The sequence below is a fragment of the Micrasema longulum genome, unplaced genomic scaffold, assembly GCF_059751315.1.
Source record: "Micrasema longulum isolate JH-2025_06_02 unplaced genomic scaffold, ASM5975131v1 h1tg001538l, whole genome shotgun sequence".
Taxonomy (NCBI): domain Eukaryota; kingdom Metazoa; phylum Arthropoda; class Insecta; order Trichoptera; family Brachycentridae; genus Micrasema; species Micrasema longulum.
In genome coordinates this window covers 369,090-384,895 of record NW_028278721.1, presented here as the reverse complement: position 1 = coordinate 384,895, position 15,806 = coordinate 369,090, and the positions used below count along the sequence as shown (strand labels likewise).

The window sequence follows — 15,806 nt, the reverse complement described above, 5'->3', positions numbered from 1 at the left end:
TATAAATCAACCAATGATGAGAGTTTTGGAAGGTTTCCGGTTTGCTTGTCGACAATGGAACAATGGGCAGAACTGATCGGGAATGAGCGGAAGAGAACCTCTGACGTTATAAAGGGAGTTATTTCAGAAATACAAAACTTTAAAAATTCATAGCGCTGATAATAAGATATATAAAAATTAAAAAAAACGTTTTGAGGCTTAGTTTAACAGTCGTTCAACATTTTTTTTTTTAAAAGAACCCCTGAACTTTTTCATTTGGTTCGGTAACTTCCAATTCTGAGCTTTATTTGTCACATTTGGATGCATGTCTGATTGATCAATGGACGCGGAAAATTAGCACGCGGTAGTGGGTGGAGGCTCGAAACTGTTTACATAATAATAAATTAATACTGATTCGGTGTTAATGTGGTGGACATAATTAACGATATTTTTTTTATATCCAGACACTCTAGTGCTGAAACCAAGAAAATAAGAGTAATGATAAGATAATCGGGTTGTGGTCCAGTGGCTAGTGTCTCGGACTCCCGGTATAAAGGTCCGTGGTTCGAATCCCACTCTACCCCAACTTGATTATCATTTTTTACTAGTGAGTTATTTACAACTCGTTGGAAGTGGCCTCAAAATTAAACATTAAAAAAAGTAAAAAATAAATATAAACAGATAAATAATTACATGTAAAGTGCAAACGAAAACCAATATAATGTAACCAAACTAATGTAATATAAAGGTAGGTAGGTAATCCCTGATTTTGACGTCAGAGATAATTACGAATTTAGCAGTAAAATACTTGCTGTGCGATCCTCGACCGAACCAAAGTTTGGTAAAAACTAGAAACGATTGGTTAGTTTAAAGAGGAAATAGCCAAATAACATAGCTTTTATGTCTGACGATAGGATGTAGTGGATGAAGATCTTAGAGTGATAGAGATGAAGACGGTGTAGGGCCCACGGAGTGGAGGAGACAGGTTTAGGCTGCTGGACTAACATAGGCTGCTGAAGATTTTTTTGCTAAGCATTTATCGAACACAAACCGGTAGGAATAGTAACACTAAAATAAAAGTACGAATTTTAGCGTTGTAAAGGCGAGGGCGAAATTGAATATTGTAACATGATCTATGAACTAGTCTGTCATTAGCGTGTAGATCAGGAAGCACCGCAGTAAGGGCCATGAGCTGCAAGACCGCGGATCCAACCAAAATTACAGCCGTGGGGTTTCAAATCTAAGGATTAATGTCGGCGTATAGCGGTATAGAGTTACAGTTGCTTCGGATACAATCATTAGAAAAATTCGAAAACCCTCGGAAAATAGATTTACAATTTTTCTATCAATGAATATTTTAACAAAATATGTACATGGACAAATTTATTTTTAACGATTGCAGTTTTAATAATTAATTATGATATATCGTTAGCTCGTGTGATTCGAGGATTAAAGATACATCGTTGATGTTATCATGTAATGTTTTAAACCGTCATCTCTTGCGAAAGCCTGCGGCTATTGTAAGATAGCTCTAATCGGAGTGTGATATAAAAAAACCGACGAATCATCAAATAAAAATAAGAAAAAATAACTGTTCGTTCCTGGATTTTACCCTGGGTCTTTCTGATTGATGTCCAAGTATTCTGTGCGCTAAACTAACCAACAAAAACTTTATTGGACTGCGTAAGTTCAGCACAATCCCATCACCGAATCTTTTCTTTTTAAATCATTCGCCCCAATACCCAACAGCACTTCTATATTCATTTCATCAATATTTTTATTCTAACCATACAAATAGTGTAAATACATTTTTTTGCATTGAAATGAATCCACTTTGTTTTTTTTCGTGCAATTGAGAGATCATCAAATCCCAATCCGATCAATAATGCATACCATTTTAAAGCCAAGAAAACAAAAATAATTGTTGTTTAAATTTTCTTTAAATCGCATAGACAAATGAGGATTCGTCCTTACGAATGGGTGGCTTTAGGCTGGAGACGTCATGTGCGGTCTGCTAATGTATGCGCGGCAATAACTAGACGCAAATATCAGAAAATGGCAAAACGCGGCAGTCTGCTGAGTGTAGTTGTCAGGCGGTCAGGCCTCCCACTTCAGCTGGGGTAAGATTGATGTTGCAATTAAGCAAAATGCGCACATCTGTATGCGCAGGTAATGGTCCTCGAAGTGCGAATCTCATCTCAACTGATTATACTGTATGGTGGTCAGTTATCTAGTCTAACGCCTACGTCGTACTCTAATAGATTACTGTGGGCGACTTATGTACGTTTCGAGGATCAAACATCAACTTCTGCCTTCTCAATAGAAAAGATTCAACAGAACAATATTGTAGCGCTTGATTCAGCAAGGAACTTGCAATGCTGTCTGTTTGTATCGTCTAATGCGCCCGTGCCAGCGCGGCAGCGAGAGTGACGACAAATACGGCAAATACAACAGAATATGGGGGGAAAATTAACATCAAAATGTGACGATTATTTTTTTTTTTTTTTTTTATATAAACGGCATAAGTCGCCTTATATTGAACATAAATATGAAAAAAAAAATACATATATAAATACATAACAAAAAATTATAAAATTGTATAACTATAACAATAGTAACAAGTAGGTAAATACACATAAGCAACCAAAAATATTAACGAAAAAAATACATAAATATGAAAAAACAAAAAAAGGAAAAACATTTTTAAATATAAAGAAAATTTTTAAGAATAATATTGCGAGAGAAAAAAAGAAATCAGACTCGTTTTATAACTATCAAGTCCAGAACCAAATATATATTAAGCCTTGTCCTCATACTGATTGCCATATCTATGGAGCCTAGGGATAGGCGAGTGCATGTGATAGTTGGTCCTAGAACTTGCAGAACAAAGGGGAGATCTGTGGCGGGTATGTTGACCAGGTACACGGAAACAAACCAACTCCAGCAAATCAGGACAGTCAATTAATGAATTGATCACTTTATAAAGTAATATTAGGTCAGTTAGGATTCTTTTATCAGAAAGTCTTAAAAGATTTGCTGAAGACAACAATTGATTATAATTAAATAAAGCCGCTGGAATATGAAGTTTTATATATTTTAGAAATTTCTTCTGGACGCGCTCGAATGAATAAGAATGTACACGATAATGGGGCGACCAGACTGGAGAAATATATTCTAAACGACTTCTAACCAGAGAGCAATAAAGTGACTTGATCGGTGTGATACTTTCAAATTTATTAATAACCTTACAAATTTATTAGTAACATTACCGAATATTACGAATATGGGGGTTGACGCATATAGAGGTTCCAATGTAGATCTACATGAATAGGTACCTAATATTACATTTAATGTGCTAGAAGGTTTTTTATTTCATTTCCGCACCCGCTTAACAATGGATATAATAGGGATGCATTAAAATAATTGATATATTAATTTCTAGAATTAGTATTTTGTCGAAAAATTATTTAAAGAGTTAGTCGAAAGACGACCATATATGATCGATTGCGATAGTAATAATAAAATTATAACAAAGCTCCCAAGAAAGGATGACATGTTACAAACTGAACTACAGGCAAGTTCGTATTTGCACAAAGATCTTCGCGAATTTTAATCTCCTCCCTTATTTGGTTTTATTTATCGCTTTAAAATACGCCTTCGACCCAAAAAATACAAAGGTGTCAGTCTACCTGGCACCTACCTGGCGCCAATCACGTGCCAGAATCTTTATATTATTATAACATCCATTTATCGGAGGCTTCGTTAGCCTGCGAAAAGGTTTAAAGTTCCTTGTATGGACTTGTTCATCTGTATTCTGTATCTTGTAGGAACTCAATAAAGACGAAAAACAGCCTACCTAGTTGCTGAGATAGAAGGTTTAGCAATAAAACAGGACGACTATTAGGTTTAGAGTATCAAAAATCGTTAAAAACGATTGGTAGATTTATCGGTTCATAATAAATAACTAATAATGAGAAAACCAGCGATTCCTTTGTAAAGAGCGGCTAAAACAAATAGAGATGTATTTTAAAAGATAAACAACATTGGGTGGGTAGATAGATAGTAGATACATGTCTACTTTGAACACTGACCGATGAAAACATTCCTTATCTGACTAGTTTAACATCATAAACACACATCGCCTAAAACAGGTCATCCTAAACACAAACAAACAACAATGTCCGACCCATTGAGAAATGCTCAACAACGCGAGACGAGCCCGGGGTATATCTAGGAAGGAAGATATTTTAGGATTTTTTTATGATTTATAACGGCCGATAATGTCGGCCAAGCCAGAGAGAGACAACGGGGAAAAGGATAGTACATAGAACAAGAACGTGTTTGGTGTTCCTAGACGTCCGACAAAAAAATGTAAGCCGTACATAGTGGCTGTAACCCATATTTGTGGGTATTCCTATTTGCGACGTGTGGTTTTTGGTCTCTCGGTATCCGTTGCAATGGATTCATAATTTTTTTCGAGAAATTGAAACGAGTTTAACAAAGTTTTCATAAGAGTCGCATTTATAATACGTGTCGGTATTAGTAAACGCCAAAAGTGAGTAATAGATTGTGAGAAAATTTAAGAGCAAAGAGCGGCCACACCGCATACTTTAAATTAATTTAAAGGCAACGGAATTATTTAATTTAGTGGTTGTATTATTTATCTGCACGTAATAAAAAGTGTTCCGATATAAAGAAATTTGGTTATTATAAAAGAATGCGGTTAAAACGCGTGATTTGTATGTATTGGAATAACTACATCTAACCCACAATAAAATGATACCTCCAAAAATCTACCTTGACTTTGGAAATTTTAACATATATTCATTTGGGAGTTTTGGGAAAAACTTCCGGAGCTTACGGTAATTGTTAGCACGCCATTCGTCTTTCATGGTTTTCATTTATCTAATGGTTAACAGCCCCCATGAATATAATGATGCATCATTATCTCAATAATGCATATTCAGTCCTATCTCAAGATGAATAAATAGTTTTTGAAGGATTTATTTCTGTCGAATATGATTTGTATGAAATTTCGTTGGTAACAAGTCACTGACTGAAGGTGTTTTCATAATATTATAATGAAATAATATTCAAACCCAGCAGAGGTCCGAAACTGTGAGAGTGAAGTGATGTTTCGGAAGAAACTTAAAACCCGTTTGTTCTCTAAATCAATTGAATAAATCCTTAGCATATGGTGACAAAGTACATTGTTTTTCTTAAATTAAAAAAGTTCAAATTAAATATATATATTTATATAATCACTTTGTAAAGCGCCCTTGAGGTATTATATTACGAAAATGGCGCTATATAAGTTATTCATAATAATAATAATAATAATCTATGTACTTCGATTTTATGAAAATGAAGTTGTACAGATTTAGCATAATTTAAAAAAAAAAATATATACATGTTCTAGTTGAGCACAGCTCTTAAAATTATGCAAATCTTAATTTATATGAATTTGATAGCAAATGTGGGGGTTATTCTGCCAACCTATTAATTAATACAATTATTTCACATATTATACAATAAACGTACACGATAAATATACTTTTAATGTTCTTAACACTCATCAGTCGAATTGTAATTTAATGTAATGTAAACTATTTGGTGTTTTAATAAACTAAAAAAAAGATTTTTTGCAGGCAAAATAACCCCACGCTGGTGGTAATGCCGTTTGTAAATGCGAATTTGTATTTATGGAAATGTGATTTGATGATATAAACTGTCGAGATGTGCTAAGAAAAGGATGGATAAAATATAAAACAATATAGCAATAGACCTACGAATACAAAAAGTAATAAAAAACATCGCCAAACAAAAATAGGAACTGAAACTAGGCAGAATAGCCCCACCCCGTATGACGGTAAATCGAGTTATTTGGAAACACGGATCTTGGCAGGAAACTTTAAGATGGCATTAAATAAAAAAGACAGTGGTAAGGAAAACAGTATTTTGGTAACGGTAAATAAGATATCCTGCAATACAAAATAAATAGTGGGTTTCCGTGTCAATGAATTGAATTCAATATTGTAAGTGACTTCAGCAGGTCAATATGTAATGTAGGGTAAAAGAGCGATGCCTACTCTCGAATGCGACCTATTGACGCGTGTTATGAATACCATGTCACATTAGCATCGCTCACACCTGATGGTGATTGTTCTGTGACAGCCAGCTCCGAGTATAATCGCCTTAAATAGGGAGTTTAATGCCTACCCAAGAATTATTGTACAAACCTGTTACCCTAAACGACGACATAAAAGCACTTAAGGCATAAAAAATAATACGGTGATAACAGTTAATAGTGAAATAGCCTGTTTTTTATTAAGCTTTTAAGATCTAAACTGAACGAATGTAAAATATTTTTTAAAGCTAATAAAAGTTTTAACGTAAATCCCATCATGTCAATGTCACACATCATGAATGATATATGACTATGAAATGATTAAGTATTGTATGTATGTACTTATACACCGATTTTCTTTATTTTCGTACGTGAATACAGTTCTGTATGCGAGAAGTAAACTATAGTATCTCCAAAAGCCTAACTTTTTAGGAGAGACAAAATAGTGATTTTCCATACTTTAAACGCCACGTATTTTTCAATAAGAGGGTTTAAAGTCAATTTGTTTTGTAAAATGAGTTTGGGTTGTGATCCCGTGGTAGTATTGTGGACCAAAGGTCCGAGGTTCAAATCCCACTCTACCACAACTCGATTTCCATTTTTCCAGCACAAGTTATTAGGAAATGGTCTGAAAATTTAAATATTTGAGTAAATAATAAGAACTCAAGTATTTATCTTTTAAAAAAATGCAAAAATACACATTAAAAAAATCTTTAGTAGTACTATATATATGTTTTCTTACTGTCCTCAACCTCATTTGGTGTGAAGTTACGATAAAAAATATTTTTAAAAGTCTTTGTTTTTAAAGAAATTAGGAGTTAATTCTATTAACAACATTCAAAATAAAATAGTATGTAATAATATAGGATGAAAATTTTGATTTTAACACAGTAATAACTCAAATTCATCATATTTGGAGTTACCTCTCGCATACAGAGTTGACACAAATCAAATTGTCTACAAATCTTGAGGTCCTGGATTTGATTCCGGGTAGGGTAGACGAAATATTTTGATTTTAAAGATTTTTTGAACTGCAGTATTTGATTGTTCTCGGATTGGCACCTGAAGGCCCTGGAGCGTAAGGCTGATCACCTTACCTTTATGTGACAGATGATCAAACTAATCTGCATTTGGTTTACTAATGCAATGCCCTATGCACCACTAGGTGCGGAAACGGAAATGTTGACGATGATAATGATTTTAAGGAAGCTATTTTGAGTCGAAATATATAGTTTATGGTTTTACGAGTGATATTGCGTCACTGACCCGTTCTTTACTTGACCTTTTTTAGGGTTTTGAGACTATTATGGGGTGAGAGAACGCTACACAAACTACCAGAACTAAAATATTGATCGAGTCTAGAATAGGCACAAAAAACTACCACTAACATTATAAAACCACACCTCGTTATTGTTAGAAGAGAGTGATACTAAAGAAATTCGTTTAATTTTCATCATACTATTTTAAGTACGTCTAAATGATTGTAGATAAGCTTTGGATAAGCTCAAGACTGATCATCTGTCCTTCAAGTAATAAAATATCGAAATAGGTACGCTAAGATTGGTTTACGAATGCAGTACACTATGCACCATCAGAAGATAGTAAATTCATCATGATATTGAGGAATATTTTCAGATGAAGAATACAGTTTTGCGTGAAGTAGAATTAGAACCCTGAATAAGTGTTTTCGACTTGATGACTACTCTCATGTAAAAATTCTGATAAAAAAATGTGATTTTGTGATTTTGACTGTGCAAAAAGACTGATTTGCACAATCGCCTACTATGTTTGAGGTCCTGGATTAGATTTCTAGTAGAGTGGACATGAAATATTGGATTTAAGATGGTTTTATATTGCAATAGTATAGTATTCATAACACAATTATTGAACCACACAATAACTACTGTAGCAGCGTATTATTTTAATAACTTAACTAACCATATTACAAAACAAAGCCTTATTTAGAAATTATTTTTTAAAAAACCTATATACAAGCGTAAATTTGATGTTTAATTAATTAAAAGTACTAACATATAACAAACACAAGAGCCAGACTCTTTTTTGGCAAGTTCAACCTTAACTGTTCCATTTTTTACTGCATGTTTTGTTTTTTTACGCTAATAAAGGTTTTTATTGAAAAAAAAAAAGCATTTAAACAATATTTGTGTGTAATATTATGAATTCTAAAAAAACACAGAATTTCGAATTTTTTTATCAAAGCCAACATTAACATAATCACAATACCAGAAAAAAGCTCAAAATTGGATTCCCATTTAGAAAAAAGCGAAATCACAAAATTCCATTTTACACAAAGCAGTAAAAAAATATATGGGAAAAAACATTTATGAAAAAAAAAAACAAAACTGAAGGTTGAGAAATATGTGTTAAACAACTTATAATAAAATACATATATACATTATTATTATTACGGCACACATAAGAATATGCTTATGTGTGCCTTACTTCCAGATTCAAAATAAAAAAAATATTTCAGATATATATTTTTTAATATTTCCCCTCATTAATCTGCATAGATTTTGTATTCCCTAAAAATTATTTTGTTGACTTTCCTCTATGCGCAGCTGACAGATTCCCCCAGGACAACAGCTGTGGGTGGACGGTCGGCTTTTGGATCTCCTAAATGGAATATTTCAGACTGATCTCAATGTAACAAAAATGATTGATATACGCTGCAATTGAAGCACCAACGCAGTGCCCCAATGCACCAATAGGTGTGGATAGGGAAATGACGGGTATTTGTAAATGTTCTAAACATAAAAAAACATTTATCACACACTGTGTAACATCCCTGCCCAACACCCACTACAAGACCCACCTACATTTATAATATATTTTTAAATAATTTGTTTATTGACAAGAATATTTTCACATCTGATTTTCTACAAATTCCTACTCTCAAATAGTGTTTCATGAAGTAATACAGTTCTTTACGGATTTAATCGCTCAAGAGTCTAAATCATTTTGAAATACACATTAAGCAGGTATTGTGTTTCAGACTTACATTAGATCAGGTCTGAAGTGGTGGATCAGAGCGCAGAAGGCGAGACCATCACGCCAAGAGGTGGTCATATTGTCCACCTTAACTCCGGGGTAGCCATCGGTGATGCGGCGGCACCACAGCTCCAAGGCCTTGGTTCCCTTGCGTTCACTCATTTCAGCACCCTGGAACAAATGGAGTCCGTGAGCTGGTTGTCAAGGTTGAAATTTACGGTTGAGAATAAAAGAAAAATCTATAAAAGAAAACAAGTTATTTTAATTTTAAAAATATTTAGTTAGACGATAAATGACGTGTGAGCTGGTTATAAAGCATGAGTTTTTTTTTTTTAATTGGAGAGATTAAAGTAAACGTATAACTAATGTCTAATAAAAAAATGAATATCAGATAGAGGAAGATACATAGATGCATAAGTCAATCATGGAATTAAAATTTTATACAGCCGGATAAAATATGATCCAAAAACTGGCTGTAAAGCACACAGTAGAAATATTAGATATGATAATATCAGATAAAGGAAGAAGGGATTGTATCATATAAAGTAAAATGTAGAAGTACCAGGTAATGGATAAAAGCACTGAACTCTGTCGAGATCAATTCTAAATTAACCCTGGAGTGCCTACGGGCGCTTAATTGTGTCGGCGAGTGTAACAGTGTGACATTAATTTTGATACCTGGACACTCGTCACACGTCGGACAAACGTCGACGGTAACGAGGCAGCTGATGAATTGGCAAGGCTGGGAGCTGAGACAGCCCCAATAGGCCGAACCCAACTGTGGGTTGCCTAAATATGGTCCTCGTGATGAGTTTAGGTCATGGGCCAGGAAGCAGAGTGTAATTCTCCGACAAAAAGTACCTGGTCAGGACCATGCGAAGGAACTGATAAAAGGGTACTCGCAAATTTGAGCTTTTGACCTAATAAAGCTCAGCCTAAATCAAGTGAGGGTTATCACTAGAGCCCTTACAGGGCATTGCAGATTGAACAAACCCCTTGCTAGAATGAACCTTTCCGAAACTTCTAGATGTAGGTTCTGCAGTGCAGATGAGGAAACACCAATACACATTCTATGTGAATGTGATGCATTCTAAAAAAATATGATTTACATCATAAAAGGAGCCTCATCCTCGAAGTACTGCTGGATAAATATGATTGAATAGTCCATAATTGCGACCCGAGTAGATCTATCGCGACGGGTCCCCGTAAGTTACAAAATACATTGAAAATATTACATTACAAAACATACGTAAATTTATTTATTTTTATTTGGTTAGAGGGCAATTTTTACTCATGTAATTTACTGTACATTAGGAATTTAAACACAAATTAAATAAAGTTCAAGCATAATATGTGTTCAGTTATATTTATATTCTGTATAAATAATTGACCTATGTTTTATCATTAGAATACATGACGTAATTAGGTATGTTTGCTATTTATAACATATTAAATAAAAAAATGCCTGGAGATAAATGACTACTTAATTTAACTTTTCAAACATTTAAACATAAACATATTTTGGGCCCTACATATTAAATTTGGAAAAAATATTAAGATGAAGTGTACAAATTAATGCATTTAAAAAATGTACTGGGTACTTCCACACAATTTGCTCATTGCGAATGGCTTCAAAAAATAGCACGTGCTTATAAAAAAAATAAATTTAAAAAGTGAATAAATACGTCAGGCACCTGTAGTAGAATACAATCAATATAAGATTTTAATTATACTACTAGGTTTTAAAAAAAAAAAAGTATTTTTTTTGGTTTGTTTATACTTAAAATGTGATATTATAAATAGTGTAATCAGTTGAATTTAAATGTCAAAACATTTTATTTTATGAGTCATATTTTAGAAGTGATTAACAATAACAAGTATCGCGTGGAATGACACACTTTTAATCGTCTACAGAGTAGGTATAATAAAAACATAAAACCTCCGGTTTTGAGTCCATTATGGAAACCTTTGCATATTTTGAGTAAACCGCATTTACGATGAAGCTTAACCAATAAACAAATAAAAGCATTTGATTTGTTACTAAAACATTAAATATTCACTGCAAGAAACGTCAACTATTTAAACGGAATCGAGCACAACGCATGCGCGATTAATGACAAATCATAACCTACTCCGGAAGGTGACTGAAGTTTTTGACGAATTCCAACAGAAAAGTATCAGGATTCATAGTATTGTTGTAATTTAGCACTTAAATAGACACATTCGCGACACAATTATTAGGAAACAAGAGATTAAACAGATCGAACTACCGACGTGACGTCGACCTCAGAGGTTGCTGTCAGACTAATGTAAAGCAGATTACTGCCTTACCGACCGAGCCGAGTGAACGTCGAATGACCGTGAGAGCGGCGCGAATACAAAAAACAACATAATACATTCTCCCATACATACGATTATAATCCAAATTATTGAGCCTTTTTAATTCGTTTTTAGGCTATTTATAGATAGGTAGATATAACATTTTAATACAGGTTGTCTCAAATTATTATAGTGCATAAACCAATATATTTTACAATATCATGATACCTATTTGTCAAGAAAATTATTAATTCTAAAAAACTATCGAATTTAATAAAAAAAATTGTCAAAGTCAACTTAAATATAATCGTAATACCGGAGGAAAAGTCAAGATCAGACTGCCATTTAGGAAAAAGGCAAAGTCACGGAATATAATTTAATGCTTATATTTAAAACCAATTTTTTAAAAATAGTATCACTAGGTCTTATCTTTTCTTTTTCTTATCACTAAATAAAAAACATTCTCATTTTCATTCATATTTTATAATAATAGTGTGGAATGATGCGGAGTGGCTAATTCAATGTGCGCCTTTTTTCTTCTTTTTTTGACATTGTATTCAGTAATGTATAGAAAACTATAATTGTCCTATAATTTTGGTTTATTTGTAAATATTAATTTTTTTGTTGGCTGTTGTTTTCTTTTAATAAATAAATAAATGAGTGCATTGTAATATCTGTACCTTAGATGATAAAACGCGGGAGACCACTTTTTGACGTTTTGAAAAAATACAGAAATTATCTTTAAAAAGCTATTTTATACGTGAATAAAACACCAAAGTCTACTTTCAGATATATACTCTAAGCTTTCGTCACAAAAATGCTTTTTAAATTGAAAAAAAAATATGTCTACCTTGTTTTAATGCAAAAACATTACAATTATCTCATTTGGTTGATGTGACTCCCGTGGTTTATCCTTTAAGATACATATATGTTTCGCTAAATAATCCTAACGCATCAAAACGATATAAAAAATACTTCTTTCCTTTTTATAATGGTACATAAATGAAAAGACAGTTTCTAATTTTTTTAGTGCCTTTTTTTATTTCTTTAAATTATTTTTTTTATTAAAGAAATAACTCGTTAAGCCTCTATTTTAGAGACTTGTCAGCGTGTGGGAAGACAGGATATAGAAGGAAATTATGAAACATACACCACAATATCCTGAACAATGACGAAGTTCAGTGGTTTTTAAAATAACAAAATATTTTTAATAGACTATCAATCAAACTAAGCCATTTAAAAAAATTAAAAATATATGTCATGTTATCAGCACTATGATTTTTTCAAGTGGTGCAATTTTGAAATTACTCCGCGTGTGACAAATCATTACACTCTATCGTTTATTCGGAAGAACTAGTGTCGTCGTTCACAGTAGTTCGTTTTTATTATTTTTTTAAACATTTTTAAGAAACTTCGCTGAACGATAAAATTTAATGCTCTAATTTTTCCCGGGCATAAGAACACTTTTTGTATCCAATTTTCCGTAGTACTGAACTTCATCATTGAGAATAAAATATTTCTTGGATTTTCTTCTTGGAACTGGCGGGAATCGAACCCGCGACACCAGTTTTACAGTTAGTCTTCTAACCACCTGCACCACGGCGTCTACGGACAGTATAATATCTCGCTTTCTGCTTCATCTTAAAATTTATTGAAATATAAAGAACAAATATGAGAGGAACTGAACTAATCCCTTGATAATAAGAAAAACTTTCTAGAAAATATAATCGGATTTACCGTGCGTAGAAACTGTGTTACTATAGGTGGCAGTTGCCTAGTACCTAGTGCCTACCTAACTATGTACTTAACTACTAATTATCATCATCATCAGATGCATAAATTCTTTATCCACGCTCAGTGGTTTATAGGGCATTGCAATAATTCTCCAATAGCATCATATCTTGGTTATTTTTGTTAGGTTGAAGGTATATTTTTATTAGATTAATTTATTAACAGTGACGGGTATTTATATAATAGAACTTTGTCTTATTGTTAAATCAATACCTGAATATTTTAGCACACAGGAAAAAAGCCACTTTCATAACACCAGGAATAAAATTAAATAAAAAATTCCATTTGCGAAACAACTGTTTATACATAGAGGCCCCGTACGCATGGCAGTAAAAATTAAAAATAAGCTTTATAAAAAAAATAAGGAAATAAACTGTATTAAAAAAATTGCAGGAGTGATAATTGTTTTTAGTAAATAAATGTTTGTATACGATAAATTTACATTTAAAAGATGCAATAAATTAAATTAAAATGTATAAAATATAAATAATAAAAACAATAGACACCATAATATATTCCAATGTTTCGACTGTTTGTGTTTTCGAATCGTTTTTGTTGTTTTTATTTTTTTAATTGGATTTTATCATTGTATTTTTTATTTAGTTTTTGTCAGACTGTAAGAAATTGCTAGTGGTAACATTTAACTACGTATACCTTTGTTATTTTTTTTGTATGTATGACATTGTATATTATTATAAATTAATAATAATTTATTTTTATTAAGGTGTAACAGTCTTAGGGTTCAGGGGCCCGTCAAGGAACATTGTAGTCATCTTCTTATGTATTTTGCTTTTATCGGGTCATTCATTTGAACTACCTTTGAAACCAGTCTTTCTCATCCACTTTGCCGTGAATCAAACTCGGGATCTCAGGAATAGTAGGCCAACGCGCCACTACAAGGTGGAGATTTAATAAACATATTACAACAGAGATGAATAACATTCAAGAAAAGGTAATATAGAAGTCTAGGCATCTACAGGGCTTATGACCTGTCAATGGCTGGTTTAAGTGGCCACTTTACACACTGTGTAACATTCAGCATTCTGCCTATATTTGAACATCTATATTCTTTCAATTCTTTCATCTGTTGATGTTTGTGAAGTTAAAGAGCTGAAACCTTTATTTATGCGGGTGAGATTCGTCTAATTGAATTATTTCACCTACATACTAGGCAACGCCTGAAAATGTATTTTTTTTAAATTTCTATACTTCTTCGTGGACCAGGTTGTTGATAAATGTGGAGATTTAATTTCATATTTTTATTTCACATTATACAATTTACATACTATTATAAGTTGAGTTCAAATATGGTCCCAAAACAAAAAACGTTTAAAGTAGTAATATGTAATATTATTAATTGAATCGATATTCCCTTTGTAACACTTCATTATAAGTTATTTTAAAAATAAAAACTTTGTTACTTTTGTTTTATTCTCTTAGAAGAACACAATTATAGTTTCGAGAGAGCACTCCTCCAATCAACGGGTGATATAAAACTAATATAATACATACATAATCTGTTATCAGTGTAATATATATATATATAGTTGGATAATTTATAAAGCGCCATTTTTGTGAAAATCACCTGAAGGGCGCTGTACAATTAATAAATATCCCAGTACGTCTTGCAGCTACAGAGCGCATTACCGGTTGGGATTCTAGTTCCTCGTTTTCAATTAAGATCAATAAAAAATTATAACAGATAGGAGCTAGATTACCGGACGTCTTGCAGCTACAGAGCGCATAGACAGTTAGAAATTGAGCCCCCATTTACACATTTTGAAAATTGACAATTAAATTTAGTGTATTAAAAAATAATAATAATATGAATAATAAAAAGGAGTAAGATAACAACACGCCTTGCAGCTACTAAGCGCATAGACGATTGGAATTCTAGACCCCGTTTACAAAATTTAGGTATTTTAAAGTTGATATATGAAAGCTAGATAACCAATCATCGTGCAGCTACAAAGCGCATGAACGATTGGAATTCCAGCAAAATTAAAACAATATCAATAAATTTATTTTTAAAAAAAATCATGGAAGCTTAAAATCTATAACAAAATAAATATAAAAAAAAAAAAATTGTGGTAAAACGTGTAAAACAAAGTTTTTGTTTGATAATAATTTAGTCATATGTAGTTTCAATATTTATCATCATTATTTCCTTTCCGCGTATAGTGGTGCATAGGGTACTGCATTGGTATACTAACCTCAGCATGTATTATTCGTTTTTGTTATATGAAGGTAAAATGACCAGTCCTACGGTTTAGGTCAAAGTCCAGGGACTATGAAATATTTCGGTGTAAAAACACCTCCCCGGATAAATTTTTTACGTCAACCCTATCGGGAATCGAATTCGAGACCTCTTTCATGGTAGGCAAACGCGCAACCTTTTAGACCACCAGGCGGACTAATAGTTCTTGAAATTATTTCTAACTTGCAATCTAGCATTCACATCGCTAATTTTTTCATTTTATAATGATGTTTTATAAGATTATATATGATATAAAAACGTGTCAATAAAAACAAATAAAGGTGCCCAGTATCTTCCAAAACTTTCTTTTGTTCGAGTGAA

The 15,806-nt window shown here is 32.6% G+C and overlaps 1 protein-coding gene across 2 annotated transcripts in view; it reads right to left on the bottom strand.

The window, feature by feature from the left end:
* The window catches only part of MICAL-like (protein), a 197,961-nt gene that overhangs the window by 121,728 nt on the left and 60,427 nt on the right, over positions 1–15,806 (bottom strand). Inside the window, exons 1-2 of one of the 2 annotated variants that reach the window (XM_088236353.1) lie at positions 11,251–11,439; positions 9,129–9,289 (exon numbers count right to left, since the gene is read on the bottom strand). In XM_088236353.1, coding sequence (XP_088092479.1) covers positions 9,129–9,280 — 152 coding nt within the window. In that variant the 5' untranslated portion in view covers positions 9,281–9,289; positions 11,251–11,439. Of the gene's footprint in view, positions 1–9,128; positions 9,290–11,250; positions 11,440–15,806 lie in introns of those variants that run through there. The other variant, XM_088236354.1, reaches the window with a different exon arrangement.